Source organism: Pseudophryne corroboree, chromosome 3 (assembly GCF_028390025.1).
Source record: "Pseudophryne corroboree isolate aPseCor3 chromosome 3, aPseCor3.hap2, whole genome shotgun sequence".
Classification (NCBI taxonomy): domain Eukaryota; kingdom Metazoa; phylum Chordata; class Amphibia; order Anura; family Myobatrachidae; genus Pseudophryne; species Pseudophryne corroboree.
The window spans coordinates 280,739,748-280,761,951 of record NC_086446.1 but is presented as its reverse complement, the minus strand read 5'-3'; the positions used below and the strand labels follow the sequence as shown (position 1 = coordinate 280,761,951).

The 22,204-nt window shown below is 44.0% G+C and overlaps 1 protein-coding gene across 4 annotated transcripts in view; it reads left to right on the top strand.

Annotated features, from left to right (window-relative positions):
- Positions 1–22,204, top strand: part of RGS19 (regulator of G protein signaling 19) — a 324,046-nt gene that overhangs the window by 59,266 nt on the left and 242,576 nt on the right. For 3 of the 4 annotated variants that reach the window (XM_063959208.1, XM_063959206.1, XM_063959207.1), the window contains exon 2: positions 17,841–18,179. In XM_063959208.1, coding sequence (XP_063815278.1) covers positions 17,880–18,179 — 300 coding nt within the window. In that variant the 5' untranslated portion in view covers positions 17,841–17,879. Of the gene's footprint in view, positions 1–17,840; positions 18,180–22,204 lie in introns of those variants that run through there. The other variant, XM_063959212.1, reaches the window with a different exon arrangement.

The following is a 22,204-nucleotide window of genomic DNA, read 5'->3' as shown; positions in this document are numbered from 1 at the left end:
GAGAAGATGAGGATATCATCCAAGTAAACAACGAGGTACTTATACAGGACATCACGAAAAATTTCGTTCACAAAGTGTTGGAACACTGCTGGAGCATTACTCAATCCAAATGGCATTACTAGGTATTCATAATGGCCATCTCGAGTGTTAAAAGCTGTTTTCCACTCGTCACCACTCCGGATTCTGATGAGATTGTAGGCACCGCGGAGATCTAACTTGGTGAAGATGCGGGCTCCTTTGACTCTGTCAAATAATTCGGTAATGAGTGGTAATGGATAACTATTTTTGATGGTAATGTCATTGAGACCCCGGTAGTCAATGCATGGACGCAGTCCTCCATCCTTCTTTTTAACAAAGAAGAAACCTGCGCCAGCGGGTGATGATGACGGACGGATGAATCCCTTCTGAAGATTATCTCTGATGTAAACGCTCATCGCCTCAGTTTCAGGAACAGACAACGGGTAGGTGCGCCCCCTAGGTGGCTTCTTGCCAGGAAGGAGATCGATGGGACAATCCCATTCCCTATGGGGCGGCAGGACATCAGCGGCCTTTTCACAGAAGACGTCTGAGAAATCTTGATAGGCAGCTGGGAGACTTGACTGTGTCTTAACTTCGGTAGACTTTATGGGACACACTTGGGCTAAACAAGATTGATGACACTGTGAACCCCAAGAGGTAAGCTGCAACGTTGACCAGTTAAACTGTGGATTATGTAGCTGGAGCCAGGGCATGCCCAAGACGATCTCCTGGGTGGCTTGAGGGATGACCAAGAACTTAATCAGTTCAGAGTGTAGGAATCCAACTCCCAGGACCACTGGGGCAGTTTGATGGGAAATATTCCCCTTGGAGATTCGGCTTCCATCCACAGCGGTAATATAAACTGGACAGGAAAGTTCACAAGTAGATAAGCAGAATTTATTTACCGCAGCTTGGGTGATGAAATTTCCTGCAGCTCCACAGTCCACCAATGCTGATGCGGACTGGAGCCCAACTGAAGTCTCTAACGTCACTGGAAGGATAAGGTCTGGATTAGAAGGAGCTTGACAAAAAGATCCCAACTTGACTCCTCCTTTGCAAGTCAGGATCTGGCGTTTCCCGAACGCACTGTGCAGGAGTTAATCTGGTGGCCCGCAGCCGCACAGTACAGACAGAGTCTCTCACGTATTCTTCTTGCCCGCTCTTCAGGAGTTAGGCGGGACCTATTTATCTGCATAGGCTCGTCAGAAGAGGGAGACTGAAACTGAACAGAAGGTATTATCCTTGATCTGCGTGGCTCACTCCGAGCGCGTTCGCGGATGCGAGAGTCCAACTTAATGCACAAGGAGATCAGGTCAGATAATTGAACAGGAAGGTCGCGGGTCGCCAGTTCATCCTTGATCCGGTCAGAAAGTCCATGCCAGAAAGCTGCTACCAGGGCCTGATTATTCCACTGAACCTCAGCGGCCAACGTCTGGAACAGAATAACATATTGTCCCATACTACGGGTACCTTGGCAGAGTTGAATCAGGTCAGCGGAAGCTGATGTTGCACGACCAGGCTCGTCAAAGATCCGTCTGAAAGTTGACACGAAGTCTGTGTAGTTGTTAATCAAAGGGTCAGCACGTTCCCACAGAGGAGACACCCAATTCAGAGCAGATCCAGAAAGTAAGGAGATGATGTAGGCAACCTTGGATCTTGGCGTGGGGAAATTATGTGGCAACAACTCAAACTGGATTTCACATTGGTTGAGAAACCCGCGACATAACTTTGGACTGCCATCATACTTGCTTGGCACGGGCAGGTGCAGACGTGACTCTGGAGCTGATGCAGTCGGCATAGAGGAACTCATGGCACTGGCAGGTGCTGGAGTAACAGGAACAACAGGAGTGAGGACACTAGGCAGGGATTGCTGTAGTGTATCTATCCGGGAGGACATCCCTTGCAGAAATTGAAACATCTGCTGCTGCGCAGCCTCTTGACCATCCAGACGGGAGACCAGGTTTTGCAAGGCCTCTGACCCCACACTCCGTCCACCATCTGAGTCCATCGATCCTGGACTTACTGTCAGGTCTGGACTTGTCTGTGTCCCCAGAGGGGGCGCTAGTGGGTCAGTGGAGGTATAAGGGAGGAAACGAGGAGGCTGGATGTTGTTTCAGCGCATCAGCGCAATGATATTTATTTGCAGATGATAATAACAGAAATGGCAGCAGAAATAATAATCACAGATGTAAAATGTCAATCACACAGCGTAATAGCTGAAAAGTCTATGGCAACTGGATGGCAGATGACTGTAGAAATAATAACCGGAAATGTAATAAACAGAAGAACGGGTGCTTGTAAAGTGGTTCTGGTTTGGAAACCAGTGCAGATATAAAACAGGAAACTTTAGGCAGCAAGGTGTTAAATGGCAAACCTGGTAGCAGAGGCAGGAGTCTGACTTCACAGTGCAGGTATTGAAGCACTGGCAGCAGCAAGCTGTATCACAGGTGTTTGGAATGAGACACACCTGGAGTCAGTCTCAACTGCAGGCTGAAGCACACAAGGTGGTGATGAGTGTGAAGCCTGTTTGCAGGTATTGCTGGGCCTTGAAGTTCCACGGAGCTTGTGCAGATAACCAGGAGTACAGGTCTTTAGCCAGAGAGCCAGGAACACAGGAGTAACGGAACAGATCCTTACACATGGGTCGCAGGAGTGACACAAAGTCCAGGATGCCTGCAGACTGATCCTGCAGTCTCTTATATACCCCTTGGTGCACAGGGATTGGGTGAGTGAGGGAAAGTGGGTGCGGCCAAGCACCGGATTGGCCGCTGTATGCTGGCTGTTTGTAGACTGTCATGGCGGCGCCCATGCCGCGGCCTAGCGGGAACGCGGCGCGCTACACGCCCGCTGTCACAGGAGTGTTCCCAGGCCCGTGATGGCGTCCCATGGCAGAGACACAGATGACAGGTGACCGCAGGGAGCCAGGACGGAGTCCGCAGCGGCGGACGGATGTCGGCTTGGTGAGTCGATTCCTGACACCTTTCCTTGTACTGTCATCTCTTCTGGGCACAGTTTCTCTAACTGAGTTCTGGAGGAGGGGCATAGAGGGAGGAGCCAGAGCACACCAGAATCCAAATTCTTTCTTAAAGTGCCCAGTCTCCTGCGGAGCCCGTCTATTCCCCATGGTCCTTACGGAGTCCCCAGCATCCACTACGGACTACGAGAAATAGTTTTACCGGTAAGTAAAATCTTATTTTTAAATCATCATGATGTCTGGCGCTTGATATTATTATAATTATGTACTGTATGAGATAAGTGTTGAATCCATCTCTGTGGCATGTCCGTGTAAATGTATGTGTTACCATATATTGCTGTGCTCGCTACGCGTATTTGCAAGTATAGCGACTTAAATGTGTGTAGTTTGTATGTTCTCTTTAGGTAATAATTTTGACTTCGACAGTCCACCCCTTGGCAGTAAACAATAACTGCCATCAATTATTAATATAAGAAAAAAATATTTCATACCATAATCGGTGACCTAGACACAAGTATGTATGCATTTCGCAAATCAGACGCTTGACTATATTTGGGGAAGACAGGGAGAAGGATGAGACATCCTCTATATGCACTCGGCGGTCACAGGACCACTGGTTGGGTGTGGGACAACATTCAACCTATAGAGTATGCTGGGACAGTGCTTTGGCCTATAATGTCTGATTTGCGACGAACATTTCACACATACATGTACCTACGTCTTTGTACACTGATGTTTGGATTTAATTGAGGTTCTGCTGGGTAGATGAAAAAGACACAAACAAATCGTGACAGTGACATATAAAATTTTCATGATCTACATATTCCTATCATTTTCTGAACATTGGGGGTCATTCCGAGTTGTTCGCTCGCAAGCGGATTTTAGCAGATTTGCTCATGCTAAGCCGCCGCCTACTGGAAGTGAATCTTAGCATCTTAAAATTGCGAACGATGTATTCGCAATATTGCAATTACACACCTCGTAGCAGTTTCTGAGTAGCTCCAGACTTACTCGGCATCTGCGATCAGTTCAGTGCTTGTCGTTCCTGGTTTGACGTCACAAACACTCCCAGCGTTCGCCCAGACACTCCCCCGTTTCTCCAGCCACTCCTGCGTTTTTTCCGGAAACGGTAGCGTTTTTTCCCACACGCCCATAAAACGGCCTGTTTCCGCCCAGTAACACCCATTTCCTGTCAATCACATTACGATCGCCAGACCGATGAAAAAGCCGTGAGTAAAATTCCTAACTGCATAGCAAATTTACTTGGCGCAGTCGCAGTGCGGACATTGCGCATGCGCATTAAGCGGAAAATCGCTGCGATGCGAAGATTTTTACCGAGCGAACAACTCGGAATGAGGGCCATTGTTTCCATTTCTGGAACATATGCTAGGTCTGTTTAATCATTGAACAAGGGTTATAAGTAGTGTCCTTCCTAAATATCGTAAACCTTCGGAGTTCAGTGAGAGCCACTCATAAACCTTTCTTCCACATATATTAATGAGTTCTTTATCTGCAATGTGTGAATAGCCATTGTCTGACTGTTCCTGATTACCTCTGAACTCCATAACTACTAGAACTTTGATTTTTCTCTGACTTTAACAAACTGATCGGCTAATCCTGGGATCCTATAAGGAAATCACTCCTTCCTACAGCACCAGTTCCAGTCCCACACTCGACTCCTCATAAAAAAAAACCATTGCAAAAATAGAATATCCTGAAAGAAAATGTTTGTCAGCGGGAAAGAGAGAAAAGAGAAATAGAAAAAAACAACTCTTGTTCATAACAAATCAATTACAATGACTGGTCTTTCTGCAGTCCTTTAGTACGCTCAGGTAGTGTTCAACAGTGCCGCCTCTCAGTCTTCACGGAACAGAGTCTCTGGTGATACGAGGTTCTCTTTGCCTTGCTCTTTGGACACACAGTTCACTTGGAACACACAGTTCACTTTGCTCCCACCTTGCTCTTTGAACACACAGTTCACTTGGAACACACAGTTCACAAACTCGATGAATGTGAGCAATAAACTACTTTGTCACGAGTTCTCTCCAGGTCAGCGACCTTCTTGCAGTGGGACGAGTGGACCCAAGTCTCTCTTTCGGCGACCTTTAGTGCTGTCAACAAATCTTGGTATGGTCCTTCCCACCTGTCTATTAGGCAACCTGAGCGTAAGAACAATCACACAGTCTCTAGGTTCACAATCAAGACAGTTAGCATTTGGCATACCAGCAATCAACAGTTTCAAGTTCTTTGTCAAGTTCTCAAATGCTGGCTCATCTCAACAAGGTACTGTACTGTCACCTCATTGGTGTATTTATGATCATTGTGCGGCTCAATCATGACATGAGGTTGTCTTCCAAAAACAACCCAAAAAGACACAAATACCAAAACAAAATTTTTTTTCTAAGAGGGTGATTCGTCGAGTAAAGATCTGGGAGTGGTTCCGAAGCTACATAATACTAGTGGCAGTATCTATGATCACAATAGTACAATTTCAAGCTTTGCTCCTACTTCTAGGGCAGGGACGTCACTGTTCTAGGGGTACCATTATCTACACACAAATTTCTGCGCAATTTTCCTTTGCGGTAAACACAGCAGCATCCGTGGCGGCAGGAAATGCCTCTACCCAGTTTGAGAAAACATCAGTGCACACCAATACATAACAATAATTCCTAAAGGGTGTTAACTGTACGAAGTCGATTTGTATTTCCTGAAAAGATCCGTCTGCAGGAGGGATATGGGATGGCTCTGTTGGTATTGCTTTACTAATATTCTTCCTCAAGCAAGCAAGACAGGTCATTGCTCTCTTACCTGCATGAGAATAGAATCCTGGCGCACACCAGTAGGCTCTCATCAGCCTGCACCTACCTTCTTTGCCTAAATGAGTCAGACCGTGTGCCACCTCAGCTAGACTTGGAAGGTATGCTCTGGGGGCTACTGGCTTACCATGTCCACCTGCCCACAGTCCTGAGGACTCCTGGCCATACCCCTTTGTCCTCCAGACTGCCTCTTCCTGCAGGGAACACAGATTTTTGTATCTTAATTTAACTATCGTGTGTTTGCAATGAGTGCATGAGTACCATGAGCATAACTCAAAAAAAAAAAAAAAAGAAACATCTCTAGAGGAGAGAAAGAAGAAGAAAATGAAAAAGAAAATGTCAGGTTTGCCATTCACCAACAGGCATATCAGTGTCTATACAAAATTTCCCTTCACCAGTATTCCCATTCTCCACCCTTTGTGCATGACAAGGCACACTGCAGTAATACTGGTGTCATCGTGCTGTTGAGATATACTGGGTTCGGACAGAACTCTGAAGGACCTAGGCATGTGGAGTTTGAACTGTACTTGGGTCCATGTATTGTACCACCCTGTGTGAACGCAAAAGATGAAGAGGAAACTGTAGAGAAACAGAATAGAGGTTGGTGACAGATGAGTTTGTAGAGGTGGAGAAGATTTTATAAAAATTTGACAACTGGATTGGGCACTACGGGGAAGTGATTCTCTACTTGGTCTACTCCCCTTAAAAAAAAAAAATTCTGTGTGTCTTATCTCTACTGGGACTATCCCAGCCATCCAACCAGTGTCCTGTCCATCCTAAGTTCATAGGGAACCCGGTATCTGTGAGTTAATTTTCTCTACCTGTGATGGACATGCATCTAGAACAGCGAAATGCAACATTAGTAAGTTGCGTTTATTCTGTTCTTCCCATTAACCGAATCTGTGTTTTCTATATGACTCGTGATTCCTTCCTATATGTCCCTTGGTCCCGTCTATGTGTTTAATAATGTGGCTTGTGTTTTCTGTCTAGGGGATCTATATTGACTATGTGTCCTACAACTCCTACAATCTCTGGCAAAATGCCCTTCCTTCCTACAAGTGTAACATATTATTGACCATTAGGGATCTGGGGTTTGGACTGATGGGTCTTTCCTGTATGTGCCAGAATACTTACCGTCCTCAACCTCTCCACCTGTTGGTCTCTGCGCCTAACACTATTCTTGTGATGTTCAATAGCACACTATCTAAGATTAGCTACTGTGACCTTTCCAATTTTGCAAAGAAGTCTGCACCCTGACACTCAATGCCTTATTGAGCCCGTCCATTTGCACAAAGACAGCCACCTCCCATTTGCCAAATTAGTGTTTACCAGTGATCTTATCTAGAGATGAGCGGGTTCGGTTCCTCGGAATCCGAACCCCCCGAACTTCAGCCTTTTTACACGGGTCCGAGGCAGACTCGGATCTTCCCGCCTTGCTCGGTTAACCCGAGCGCGCCCGAACGTCATCATCCCGCTGTCGGATTCTCGCGAGGCTCGTATTCTATCGCGAGACTCGGATTCTATATAAGGAGCCGCGCGTCGCCGCCATTTTCACACGTGCATTGAGATTGATAGGGAGAGGACTTGGCTGGCGTCCTCTCCGTTAGAATAGATAGAGACACTTGAGTTGATTTACTACTAACTTAGTAATTTTGGGGAGAATTAGGAGTACTCAGAGTGCAGAGTTTTGCTGATAGTTACTAGTGACCACCACCAGTTTTATTTATTATTTAATATAATCCGTTCTCTGCCTGAAAAAAAACGATACACAGTCACATACCATATCTGTGCTCAGCCTCAGTGTGCTGCATGATAATATCATCTATGTATATCTGACTGTGCTGAGTGCTCACTGCTCACACAGCTGAATTGTGGGGGAGACTGGGGTGCAGTTATAGCAGGAGTACAGTGCACACTTTTGCTGCCAGTGTGACTGACCAGTGACCACCAGTATATTGTCTGCCTGAAAAAGTTAAACACTCCTGTGGTGTTTTTTTATTTTTATTCTATAAACGCATTCTGCTGACAGTGTCCAGCAGGTCCGTCATTCATTATATTATATAAATATTTACCTGCAGTAGTGTTATATTTTTTTTGTTCATCTCTATCATCTTTATCATCTCCATATTAGCAGACGCAGTACGGTAGTCCACGGCTGTAGCTACCTCTGTGTCGTCAGTGCTCGTCCATAATTGTATACCTACCTGTGGTGGGGGTTTTTTTTCTATCTTCTTCATACTAGTAGTTTAGGAGTCTGCTGACAGTGTCCAGCAGGTCCGTCATTATATTATATATACCTGCAGTAGTGATATATATATATTTTTTATATCATTATCATCTCTATACTAGCAGACGCAGTACGGTAGTCCACGGCTGTAGCTACCTCTGTGTCGTCAGTGCTCGTCCATAATTGTATACCTACCTGTGGTGGGGGTTTTTTTTCTATCTTCTTCATACTAGTAGTTTAGGAGTCTGCTGACAGTGTCCAGCAGGTCCGTCATTATATTATATATACCTGCAGTAGTGATATATATATATTTTTTATATCATTATCATCTCTATATTAGCAGACGCAGTACGGTAGTCCACGGCTGTAGCTACCTCTGTGTCGTCAGTGCTCGTCCATAATTGTATACCTACCTGTGGTGGGGTTTTTTTTTCTATCTTCTTCATACTAGTAGTTTAGGAGTCTGCTGACAGTGTCCAGCAGGTCCGTCATTATATTATATATACCTGCAGTAGTGATATATATATATTTTTTATATCATTATCATCTCTATACTAGCAGACGCAGTACGGTAGTCCACGGCTGTAGCTACCTCTGTGTCGTCGGTCACTCGTCATCCATAAGTATACTAGTATCCATCCATCTCCATTGTTTACCTGAGGTGCCTTTTAGTTGTGCCTATTAAAAATGGAGAACAAAAATGTTGAGGTTCCAAAAATAGGGAAAGATCAAGATCCACTTCCACCTCGTGCTGAAGCTGCTGCCACTAGTCATGGCCGAGACGATGAAATTCCATCAACGTCGTCTGCCAAGGCCGATGCCCAATGTCATAGTACAGAGCAAGTAAAATCCAAAACACAAAATATCAGTAAAAAAAGGACTCAAAAATCTAAAATAAAATCGTCGGAGGAGAAGCGTAAAGTTGCCAATATGCCATTTACCACACGGAGTGGCAAGGAACGGCTGAGGCCCTGGCCTATGTTCATGGCTAGTGGTTCAGCTTCACATGAGGATGGAAGCACTCAGCCTCTCGCTAGAAAAATGAAAAGACTTAAGCTGGCAAAAGCACAGCAAAGAACTGTGCGTTCTTCGAAATCACAAATCCACAAGGAGAGTCCAATTGTGTCAGTTGCGATGCCTGACCTTCCCAACACTGGACGTGAAGAGCATGCGCCTTCCACCATTTGCACGCCCCCTGCAAGTGCTGGAAGGAGCACCCGCAGTCCAGTTCCTGATAGTCAGATTGAAGATGTCAGTGTTGAAGTACACCAGGATGAGGAGGATATGGGTGTTGCTGGCGCTGGGGAGGAAATTGACAAGGAGGATTCTGATGGTGAGGTGGTTTGTTTAAGTCAGGCACCCGGGGAGACACCTGTTGTCCGTGGGAGGAATATGGCCATTGACATGCCTGGTGAAAATACCAAAAAAATCAGCTCTTCGGTGTGGAAGTATTTCAACAGAAATGCGGACAACAGGTGTCAAGCCGTGTGTTGCCTTTGTCAAGCTGTAATAAGTAGGGGTAAGGACGTTAACCACCTCGGAACATCCTCCCTTATACGTCACCTGCAGCGCATTCATCATAAGTCAGTGACAAGTTCAAAAACTTTGGGCGACAGCGGAAGCTGTCCACTGACCAGTAAATCCCTTCCTCTTGTAACCAAGCTCACGCAAACCACCCCAGCAACTCCCTCAGTGTCAATTTCCTCCTTCCCCAGGAATGCCAATAGTCCTGCAGGCCATGTCACTGGCAATTCTGACGAGTCCTCTCCTGCCTGGGATTCCTCCGATGCATCCTTGCGTGTAACGCCTACTGCTGCTGGCGCTGCTGTTGTTGCTGCTGGGAGTCGATGGTCATCCCAGAGGGGAAGTCGTAAGACGACTTTTACTACTTCCACCAAGCAATTGACTGTCCAACAGTCCTTTGCGAGGAAGATGAAATATCACAGCAGTCATCCTGCTGCAAAGCGGATAACTGAGGCCTTGGCATCCTGGGCGGTGAGAAATGTGGTTCCGGTATCCATCATTACTGCAGAGCCAACTATAGACTTGTTTGAGGTACTGTGTCCCCGGTACCAAATACCATCTAGGTTCCATTTCTCTAGGCAGGCGATACCGAAAATGTACACAGACCTCAGAAAAAGACTCACCAGTGTCCTAAAAAATGCAGTTGTACCCAATGTCCACTTAACCACGGACATGTGGACAAGTGGAGCAGGGCAGACTCAGGACTATATGACTGTGACAGCCCACTGGGTAGATGTATTGACTCCCGCCGCAAGAACAGCAGCGGCGGCACCAGTAGCAGCATCTCGCAAACGCTAACTCTTTCCTAGGCAGGCTACGCTTTGTATCACCGCTTTCCAGAATACGCACACAGCTGAAAACCTCTTACGGCAACTGAGGAAGATCATCGCAGAATGGCTTACCCCAATTGGACTCTCCTGTGGATTTGTGGCATCGGACAACGCCAGCAATATTGTGTGTGCATTAAATCTGGGCAAATTCCAGCACGTCCCATGTTTTGCACATACCTTGAATTTGGTGGTGCAGAATTATTTAAAAAACGACAGGGGCGTGCAAGAGATGCTGTCGGTCGCTAGAAGAATTGCGGGACACTTTCGGCGTACAGGCACCACGTACAGAAGACTGGAGCAACACCAAAAATGCCTGAACCTGCCCTCATCTGAAGCAAGAAGTGGTAACGAGGTGGAATTCAACCCTCTATATGCTTCAGAGGTTGGAGGAGCAGCAAAAGGCCATTCAAGCCTATACAACTGACCACGATATAGGAGGTGGAATGCACCTGTCTCAAGCGCAGTGGAGAATGATTTCAACGTAGTGCAAGGTTCTGCAACCTTTTGAACTTGCCACACGTGAAGTCAGTTCAGACACTGCCAGCCTGAGTCAGGTCATTCCCCTCATCAGGCTTTTGCAGAAGAAGCTGGAGACATTGAAGGAGGAGCTAACACTGAGCGATTCCGCTAGGCATGTGGGACTTGTGGATGGAGCCCTTAATTCGCTTAACAAGGATTCACGGGTGGTCAATCAGTTGAAATCAGAGCACTACATTTTGGCCACCGTGCTCGATCCTAGATTTAAAACCTACCTTGGATCTCTCTTTCCGGCAGACACAAGTCTGCAGGGGTTCAAAGAACTGCTGGTGAGAAAATTGTCAAGTCAAGCGGAACGCGACCTGTCAACATCTCCTCCTTCACATTCTCCCGCAACTGGGGGTGCGAGGAAAAGGCTCAGAATTCCGAGCCCACCCGCTGGCGGTGATGCAGGGCAGTCTGGAGCGACTGCTGATGCTGACATCTGGTCCGGACTGAAGGACCTGCCAACGATTACGGACATGTCGTCTACTGGCACTGCATATGATTCTCTCTCCATTGAAAGAATGGTGGAGGATTATATGAGTGACCGCATCCAAGTAGGCACGTCAGACAGTCTGTACATATACTGGCAGGAAAAAGAGGCAATTTGGAGGCCCTTGCACAAACTGGCTTTATTCTACCTAAGTTGCCCTCCCACAAGTGTGTACTCCGAAAGAGTGTTTAGTGCCGCCGCTCACCTTGTCAGCAATCGGCGTACGAGGTTACTTCCAGAAAATGTGGAGAAGATGATGTTCATTAAAATGAATTATAATCAATTCCTCCATGGAGACATTCACCAGCAGCAATTGCCTCCACAAAGTACACAGGGAGCTGTGATGGTGGATTCCAGTGGGGACGAATTGATAATCTGTGAGGAGGGGGATGTACACGGTGATGAATCGGAGGATGATGATGAGGTGGACATCTTGCCTCTGTAGAGCCAGTTTGTGCAAGGAGAGATTAATTGCTTCTTTTTTGGTGGGGGTCCAAACCAACCCGTCATTTCAGTCACAGTCGTGTGGCAGACCCTGTCACTGAAATGATGGGTTGGTTAAAGTGTGCATGTCCTGTTTATACAACATAAGGGTGGGTGGGAGGGCCCAAGGACAATTCCATCTTGCACCTCTTTTTTCTTTCTTTTTTCTTTGCGTCATGTGCTGTTTGGGGAGTGTTTTTTGGAAGGGCCATCCTGCGTGACACTGCAGTGCCACTCCTAGATGGGCCAGGTGTTTGTGTCGGCCACTTGGGTCGCTGAGCTTAGTCATCCAGCGACCTCGGTGCAAATTTTAGGACTAAAAATAATATTGTGAGGTGTGAGGTGTTCAGAATAGACTGAAAATGAGTGGAAATTATGGTTATTGAGGTTAATAATACTTTGGGATCAAAATGACCCCCAAATTCTATGATTTAAGCTGTTTTTTAGGGTTTTTTGAAAAAAAACACCCGAATCCAAAACACACCCGAATCCGACAAAAAAAATTCGGTGAGGTTTTGCCAAAACGCGTTCGAACCCAAAACACGGCCACGGAACCGAACCCAAAACCAAAACACAAAACCCGAAAAATTTCCGGTGCACATCTCTAATCTTATCCAGATGGAGAGTTTTCTATTTCTGCAAAAGACAAAAACAAAAAAAAGTTTAACAAGCTTCTAGGTCATGCGAAGTATTTCATTCAATCCTTCTCATCCTGTATTAAGGGTCTGTACATGGTCCAACAAACATTTCCAAGCTCATCTTTACTAGGGGCATTACTAGGAATGAATACTTCTTATATGGTAACTGAAAGAAATACCCTGGGGTTACCTTGTCTCTGTCCGCTTTCCTACTGGCAAATACTAATGTGCGGACAGATTTTTCTCCATTTCTGACGTTACTTTCTTGATTTTTTTTTGTTTACTTTATATGTACACGAATGATACCATACTTACCTGTTCCACTGGTCTCAGCCACTTCCCCACAGGCTACTGCTCTTCTTTTACCGGTTGGATACTCCTCTGGGTGCATGAGAAATGTCTGAAAACAATCAGGTCACCTTCTCCTCTTAAATAAAACTTCAACATTCATTAGTACATATATGGGTTACAGTCATATTTTTCATATTTTTATTATTTTCTATAGTTTGTATTCTGGCCGTAACTGCTTCCACATCTACATAAGGCGCTGTACTTGCAATCTCTTTTTTTTTACTTTTTTTTTTTTCCTACTTATTTATTGTTGCTACAAGTTCAAACAGTTCTTATATTTCCATTCTTGTCTTATATGACTTTGCTTAAACATACCACCTGCAATACCTTAGGATCAAACTCAACAACCCCTCTTGCTGTCACAGGTTTAAACACTTTGTATGTCTGACCATTTGTTTTCAGGGTTTTATCAGACATATTCTTATCCTTAACTTCTGCAATACCTCTTGTTCAAAGCTTCCCACTTTAGGGAATGGTACCCTATCTTTGTCAGTCATACATACCCATTCATTGCAAAAAGCCTCCGTGTGTGACCCATACTTTTCACACATAATAAACCTCGCTGACCCCCTGGGCCGCGGCACCTCAACCTGAACCCTAGTTACCAAACGCCCACTGCTTGTGCAATTGGATCCCATCGTGGACTTTTTGCCAATAAACGCAATCCCCAATGCACACCGCAGATAGATGGTGAAAGACACCTAGCGCTTTCACTCGCTCCATCTCCACTGAGTACCACAACTCACTCCAATAGTGACCACCGTGTACCCAGCGAGGCCCTAACTGGTTTCTATTCACTGGAAGTGTTTAGGAGTGACTTACCTACTCCAGTGAATATCTGCCGCTGGAGAATTTCCTGAGAGAGACCAGCGAAAACTCCCTATACACCTATACACAAATCACACTTGCGTATGCTCTATACAGCGCTAATGATACCGCAATTTTATGCAAAAGTTCATAAAGGGGTATCCAGTTGTGCTATATATATCGCACCCACAAATGCGCGGTCCAATCGCACAGCATATAGGTACTTGTTACCTATCTGCCGTACAACCACGGGTCGTTGTACAAACTGGGACCCTCAGTCCGGAGCGTAATACCAAAAAAAAACCTTTTTACTTCAATACTTCGCAATACAATGCACTATCACGCTCCTCTACAAATCACCTCACGATTTGCGTATTTCAATCTATATTAACGTGAGTCAGCCACTTCACGCCACCAAGCCTCCTCTTACTTGATTTACCACGGGACCCGACTTCCGGGGTTCAGTTCCACTCACTCCTACGTTCACTCTCTCAAGTACACTTTGTCTTTTCTGTACAAAAAATTTGGATTCATTCAGGTTGGCAGCTTTGCCCCAGAGGCAATACAGTTTTTAAACTAAATTTAGAGTAACCTGCTTTTGAAATCTGATAGTTATGTGCTATTGTATTAAATGTCTACTATCCCACCTTTGAACTAAACGACAATATTGTATAATTTGTACTTAGCGCCCGCATTCTTATGCACTTTGCGCAAACACACGACCGTGCGTGTCCCTTACGCTGCGTTCGCAGTCCTTTACTTTGTACGAGACACGGGTACAAAACCCTGCGTCCGCAATAAAACAAATCACACAGCTTCTATAAATGTGAGCAATACTATCTACTATTGCCCACTAGACACAATTTGTTCTGTATAAACTTTTATGCAGACCTGCGTTTGTGTCTTTATATTACTTCCTTAAACACTGTTATTTTAGTTTTAACTATATAGCAACAAATGTATCCTATTTCACACAGATCTATAATGACTCTAGCAATAATCAATAATTTAAATGATATGATTCATTGCAGAACATACACTGATATAAATATACACATAATTATAATAATTATATATATGTACCATTCACTGGTCTCCTATGAGACTCATTTACCCATTCAGTGCTTCTAATTTGCATATCAACAGAGCTTCATATGCCTGTTGAAGAGGGTAGTGGGACAGGTTAATTAACATTTCAATGGCTATCCTAAACTAGCAAGCAGATTTTAACTAAATCCTAGAGGTAAAAGAAAAAAAAACTTTTTTTTTTAATCTGTGTGTAATTCTTACATCAAGTATTCATCTCTTAACTCTCACTAGGCCAGCTGAAACTATTTGTAATTGACTATGGCATGGGTTAAATAAATGCATTGATAACTCATAAATGGTGTTTGATGTGACCAAGGAAAGCTGATTATTCTGAGCAGTGAAAATCAGTCATTTAGAAAATAACCTTCCCAAAATGGCTGCTGCTCCTCCCCCTTCCACATGCATGATGGTTACACAAAATGGTGGACAGGCCATGTGGTTAGTCCAAAATGGAGGACAGACCATGCGGCTTCCTTTGTCACAAAGAAATCACACATCATAAAAGCACCTGAGTTAAAAATAAAAACTATATCAAGGCTATGCAGCAACTTTTAAATGTAGTTTTAACCCTACTTAACAGATAAGCAATCCAATCTGAATCAAACACAATATGACTTATTTGAACCTTGTTTTGCAACAATAAAAATACATTTTTGCATCTTAAATATTATGAGAAACGCATTGTCCCTTGAATTATCATATCAGCGTCTTACTAATAACACAACAATACACACGGATATGATGATTTTCTCAGCTTTTATGATGCGTCCATCACAAGCTGATCGACCACAGCGTCGCGTTTATAATGTACAGTGCATCATTAAGAACGTGATATCGCGGACCAGCCCCAACTAAGAATGCCAAATTGATTTCTCACAAATATTTAAAATGCCAGCTCTAATATATATTGCAAACGCCTGCACCTCTTATTACCATATCCCATGAATGTGCGCTATACATCGCAAAACACTGCATCCCATAAGAGAAAACAATGCACCCACACATTATCTGAGTTCCAAAGCTCATTGATGTATATATTTGTTATTAAAAAGGATATGGATTCAATATATATTACAAAGCACAGTATACCTATAGTTACATGGTTACACTCACACAGTAAGCAGTTAAAACATACAATTATATACAGTTACATACAGTTACATGCAGTTACATGCCAGCGATACAATACCATTATCCTTAAGTTATATAAATTCGTCTTTCCATATCACTCTCTCTCTCCGTAATGTAATGCTGGGACTCCATCTTCCTCTGAGACCTTACAGCAACTCTGAGACCAAAACAGGAACTACCTTCCTGTGTGACCAGCAAAATGTGTTAACAAGTTTCTGGGGGAGGGATTCACGATGAGTCACCAGTTCCTTTGTATGTGCTGAACAGGCTCAGCCCTGGGGACGTCCAAAGGGGCTGGCCTGAGCTTCCTGTCCACTGTTCTATTCGGAAAATCCATTGTTCTAGCAAAAGTGATTTTAGCTTTTATACATTCAATCATAATTCCGTGTTGCAATGTCCTACAACTTAATAACAAGTATCAAATTAATCTACACATTAAGCTGGTTGTTTTAATAGAAAATATGACAGGTCTATCTTGCTTCGTTCAAATAATACACATTCATGACATTAATTCATTAGATATAATTTTAAATCATCATGATGTCTGGCGCTTGATATTATTATAATTATGTACTGTATGAGATAAATGTCGAATCCATCTCTGTGGCATGTCCGTGTAAATGCGTGTGTTACCATATATTGCTGTGCTCGCTGCGCGTATTTGCAAGTATAGTGACTTAAATGTGTGTAGTTTGTATGTTCTCTTTATGTAATATTTTTGACTTCGACACTTTTTAGCACAGATTAAGCTTTTAGCAAACACTGAAATGTAGCATGTACATAGTGGTCACAAATCCCTTACACTGGTAGTGCAAATAAACAACTTCTCCCTTCAGGCTCTTAAAACTAGAACTCAAGGATTGCTGGGACACATAGTGCCACAAAATTTCTCTATTTAAATAGAACCACATTTATAAAAGGTTTCAACTTTGCTTGATTGGTCTTAATGAGCTAACAGGGACACCAGACTCCCATTACAAGATTTTGCAGGCACAGGTAAAAATAAGCTTGGAAAAGAAATTCAGTCATAAATTATCAGCTGCTTGCAACCTCTTAGAGCAAATTAGCACAGCTACTTTCAATGAATGGTGCAAAGCATATAAGACAGAACAGGCCATGCACCCTGTTTAACCTCTTTGCTGCCAATGCAAACCTTTGCACCAAAATCAAACACATTCAGTTTAAACAAAACATATCATTATTTTTACCCCGTGGGGTTGGGTTTAACCACTACTCACAACACCCTTGGTCTGGTACTGATGCCCACGAGTTCAGCTTGGTCTGGAGTTCGCTGGTATGTGTGCCGCTACCTTGCGGCTGTTGGGTCCTCTGCCACGTGTAACACGACTAGCAGAAGGGTCCCTCTTCAGGCGCCATTTGTAACAGGAGTCTTGCTAGAATGTGCTCTGCTACAAAAATTCCACCAGCGACCGACTCCAGGCATGTGCAAAAACAACAAATACCTTTTATTCAGGTTGCTCAAAAACAAAGATATACATACAAAAAAAGATCACTGTCTTTAGTATAAACAACCAGGGAGGTTAGGCCCTGCCTCACTTCCTCTTACTAAATAAGGAAACCTTCATGTCCCGGCATCCTGACACTAGTGGCCCAGCCCTCAGGATTCCACTGTCCCTAGCAGGCCTATCACCTGGACACTAACTACCTTCAGGAGCCCTGACTAATGGGAGAGACTCTGCTTTAAACCCAGCACCCAGGTGCTGGCTGATGAAGCAGCTTCTTGGGCTAAGAAGCCTATAAGACCTGGTCTGGGCCAAATGGATGGGAACCTGGTCCATCCACACTTCCCATCCACCACCAGGACCCCGTGTGTAGCTTACAGGTGGCAAAGTACCTCTCCTGCCACTATATATATCTGTTAGTTTACCTTTTGTTTGAAGCACATTGACACCATATTGTATTTATTTATTTATTTATAGGATTTGGTTTCTGGCTATTTCAAGAAAGTGTAAAAAGTCATGGCATCTGGAAAAAACCTTCAAGGCAAGAAGTTTGTTAGCCAGGGAGAAGTTAAGAAGATGGATCCGATGCAGAGAGCCAGATTCTTGGCATATGAGCAGCCCAGAAAATCGATAGCTGAGTCACTACTCATTACTAAGAAGCGACTGAAAGAGCATGCTCTCAGGGTCCCCCAAGGGCCCCAGGGACACATCCCAGACCCTGAGCAGGAAAGGCAAACAAAGGTGGTGGGACAACTGAAGGCTGCAGAAGCAAGAAACCGCATACATCTGATGAGAGTTCGCTACCAAAGCATGAGAGTAAGACAACCTTTCACACATGTTCCATTCCATGAGATCAAAGTCTCATTATTTCAGCTGCTAGAAATGAAAGTATTTTACCAGTCAGTTTTTAAGCATGTTAACGAACAGCTGATTATGAGGTGTGTTTATCATTAGAATCCCAATCACTGCAATAAATCTAATTTATTGAAGATTTTCTAAAATGAAGTACAGTGCAGTTATACTGTTCCTGGCAGAAAGGCACATTTTAAATACTCTCGATAGAAAGTTCACCATGACTAAGGGACATATGTATTAAAAATCGTTGAAGTGTCACAATTTTTTTCAGTCTATATATCGCAGCGAGAATAATCATTCCCCACTTTGTACTAACAAATTCTACAGAGACAGCACTTTTGATAAAGTGCTGACCTTCTGAGATACTCCCCAGCACACTGGAGGAGTCTTTCCTGTTTTCTAAAGACTCCTCCATACAGTAGTTACTTACATGCGCACAGTGTAAGGGCGCAATACTGCTTGATACGCCACACGCAGGCTGTGATAGAGGGATCGCATGACCCCTTTCCTCCGAAAATGCCTCCATAGACATAAGTGGCTACCGCAATCTGAGAATGGTGGTAGCCTTTGGAAACAAGCTTTGAAAAGTTACACTTGGTGCATAGGGATCAGACTGCAGTCTCCAGTGACAATAGTGGGGACTGTGATCTGCAGCGCTGGTTAGCCTTTTGCAGTAGTTTTCCCTAAATTCTTCTGCATTATTCTGTTGTTATACATAAAATTATGTACAAATTGTATTTAATGCATCATTTTGTGAAAAGCAGGTTTGATAAATATGCCCCTAAATCCATTGTTAATATACCCAACTGCAGGTACTATGGGGATAATTCAGACCTGACCGCTAGGGTACGTTTTTTGCATCCCTATGATTAAATAGTCGCCGTCTACAGGGGGAGGGTATTACCTTTGTGCAGTGCAGGTGTGCATTCGCTTTTGTTGGAGACCTGCACAAACATCAGTTTGTGCAGTCTCTGCACTGGCCAGGACTTTGTGCAGTGAAAATCAATGTACACTGGCCCTGTCTTGTATGCTGTAAAAATTCTGGGGTGCAGTGAAAATAAATGTACACTATCCCTGTCTTGTATGCTGTAAAAATACAGGGGTGCTGCTGTTAAAATAAAAGTACACTGGCCCTGTATGCTGTAAAATACAGGAGTTCAGTGAAAATAAATGCTAGCACTGTCCGCGGTTGCTATGTCTAAGCCTGACCTTCACAACACTGTATGGGAAGAGGAGGCTCCTAGCACCACTTGCACGCCCTCTGCAAGTGCTGGGAGGAGCACCCCCAGTCCGTTTGCTGATATTGAGATTGAGGATGTAACTATAGAAGTAAACCAGGATGAGGAGGATATGGTTGTAGCTGGCGCTGCGGAGGAAGTTGACAATGAGGATTCTGATGGTGATGTGGTTTGTTTGAATAAAGTACCAGTGGAGACAGTTGGCCATGGGATGAAAAAGCCCATTTTCATGGCGGGCAAAATACCAAAAAAGCCACCTCTTCAGTGTGGAATTATTTCTCCACAAATCCGGACAACAGGTGTCAAGCCATCTGTTGCATTTGTCAATCCATAATTTATTTATTTATTTATTAACAGTTTCTTATATAGCGCAGCAAATTCCGTTGCGCTTTACAATTTGAAATAACAATAACAAACTGGGTGATAACAGTCATAGAGGTAGGAAGGCCCTGCTCGCAAGCTTACAATCTATAGGGAAATAGGCATATGTACACAAGGAAAGGTGCTATCTATTGCATAGAATGAAAAGACATGTGAGGATATGTGTGGACTGTACAGAGTGGATGTAATTTGATAGGAAGGTTTATGAAAGTTATGTGGGCGGTTCAGGAATTTGATACGCTTGCCTAAAGAGGTGAGTTTTGAGGGAACGCTTGAAGGTTTGGAGACTAGAGGAGAGTCTTATTGTGCGTGGTAGGGCATTCCACAGAGTGGGAGCAGCCCGATGAAAGTCCTGCAGTCGTGAGTGGGAGCGAGTAATGAGTGTGGATGAGAGACGCAGGTCTTGTGAAGAGCGAAGAGGTCGGGTTGGGAGATATTTTGTGATAAGCGAAGTGATGTATGTTGGTGTAGTTTGGTTAATGGCCTTGTGTGTGAGTAAAAGTATTTTATATTGAATGCGGTAGAGTACAGGTAACCAATGGAGGGACTGACAGAGTGGATCTGCAGACGATGAACGTCTAGCGAGGAAGATAAGCCTCGCCGCTGCATTCAGAATGGATTGTAGTGGTGAGAGTCTCGTTTTGGGAAGACCAGTTAGGAGACTATTGCAATAATCAATGCGGGAGATAATGAGAGCGTGGATTAGAGTTTTAGCAGTGTCTTGTGTAAGGTATGGTCGTATTTTGGATATGTTTTTTAGATGCATGTAACATGATCTTGAGACAGATTGAATGTGGGGAACAAAGGACAGATCAGAGTCAAGGATTACACCTAGGCAGCGAGCTTGTGGGGTAGGGTAGATAGTCGAGTTTTCAACAGTGATAGAGATATCAGGTTGGTACCTACTATTGGCCGGTGGAAATATAATTAACTCTGTCTTTGAAATATTAAGTTTGAGGTGGCGAGATGTCATCCAGGATGAGATGGCAGAAAGGCATTCAGTGACACGGTCCAGTACAGATAGGGACAAGTCAGGGGAGGATAGGTAGATTTGAGTATCATCTGCGTACAGATGATACTGAAAACCAAAAGAGCTGATTAGTTTACCAAGAGATGAGGTATAGATAGAGAAAAGCAGAGGACCCAAGACTGAGCCTTGCGGTACTCCAACTGAAAGAGGTAGCGAAGAGGAGGTAGATTCAGAGAAGCGAACACTGAAGGAGCGATTAGATAGGTACGATAGGAACCAAGAAAGGGCTGTGTCTTTAAGACCTAGGGATTGTAGTGTCTGTATGAGAAGAGAGTGGTCTACAGTGTCAAATGCAGCAGATAGGTCTAGAAGAATAAGTAGTGAGTAGTGGCCTTTAGACTTCGTAGTGACCAAATCATTAACCACTTTAGTCAGTGCCGTCTCTGTGGAATGTTGGGAACGGAAGCCTGACTGAAGTGGGTCCAACAAAGTGTATGAGTTAAGAAAGTGTGTGAGTCGAGTGTAGGCAAGTCTCTCAAGTAGCTTAGAGAGACAAGGGAGCTGAGAGATAGGGCGGTAGTTTGAGAGAGCATTAGGGTCAGAATTTTGTTTTTTTAAAATGGGAATAATCACTGCATGCTTGAAGAGTGAAGGAAAAATACCAGTAGAGAGAGAGAGATTACAGATGTTAGTTAAGGTAGGGATGAGCACCAGAGACAGAGCTTTACTTATTTGTGAGGGTAAAGGATCAAGAGGAGAGGTAGTAGAGAAGCAGGAGGAGAAGAGTGATGATACTTCATCTTCATTTGTGGGATCAAATGAAGAAAGAGTGCCAGAGGGTTCAGGTAAAGAACGGAGCAGGTCACTGGCTGCCGAAGAGCATACCATTTCATCTCGGATCTTAGCAATCTTCTCCTTGAAGTAGGAAGCAAGATCCTGTGCCTTGATAGTGGCTGGTGGGGTAGGTGCGGGAGGATTCAGAAGTGATTTAAATGTATTAAAGAGTCGTTTGGGGTTAGAGGCTTGAGCAGAGATAAGAGTTTGGAAATATGTTTGTTTGGCAGTGTCCAGGGCATTTTTATAAGAATGGTAGACTGTCTTATATGTGAGGAAGTCACTTGAAATACGAGATTTACGCCACTGACGTTCAAGTTTTCGTGTGAGTTTTTGTAGTTGTCTTGTTAATTTGGAGTGCCATGGTTGACATCTAGGCCTACGTGGAGTGTGATGGGTAGCTGGAGCCACTTCATCAAGGGCTAGTTCTAGAGTCTCATTAAGGTGTGATACAGCCATCTCAGGAGAGGTGAATGCAGAAATAGGTGAAAGCAGTTGTTGGAGTGAAGTGGAAAGTTCTTGAAGATTAATTGTGTTAATATTTCTGCGAGTTTGAGGAAGAT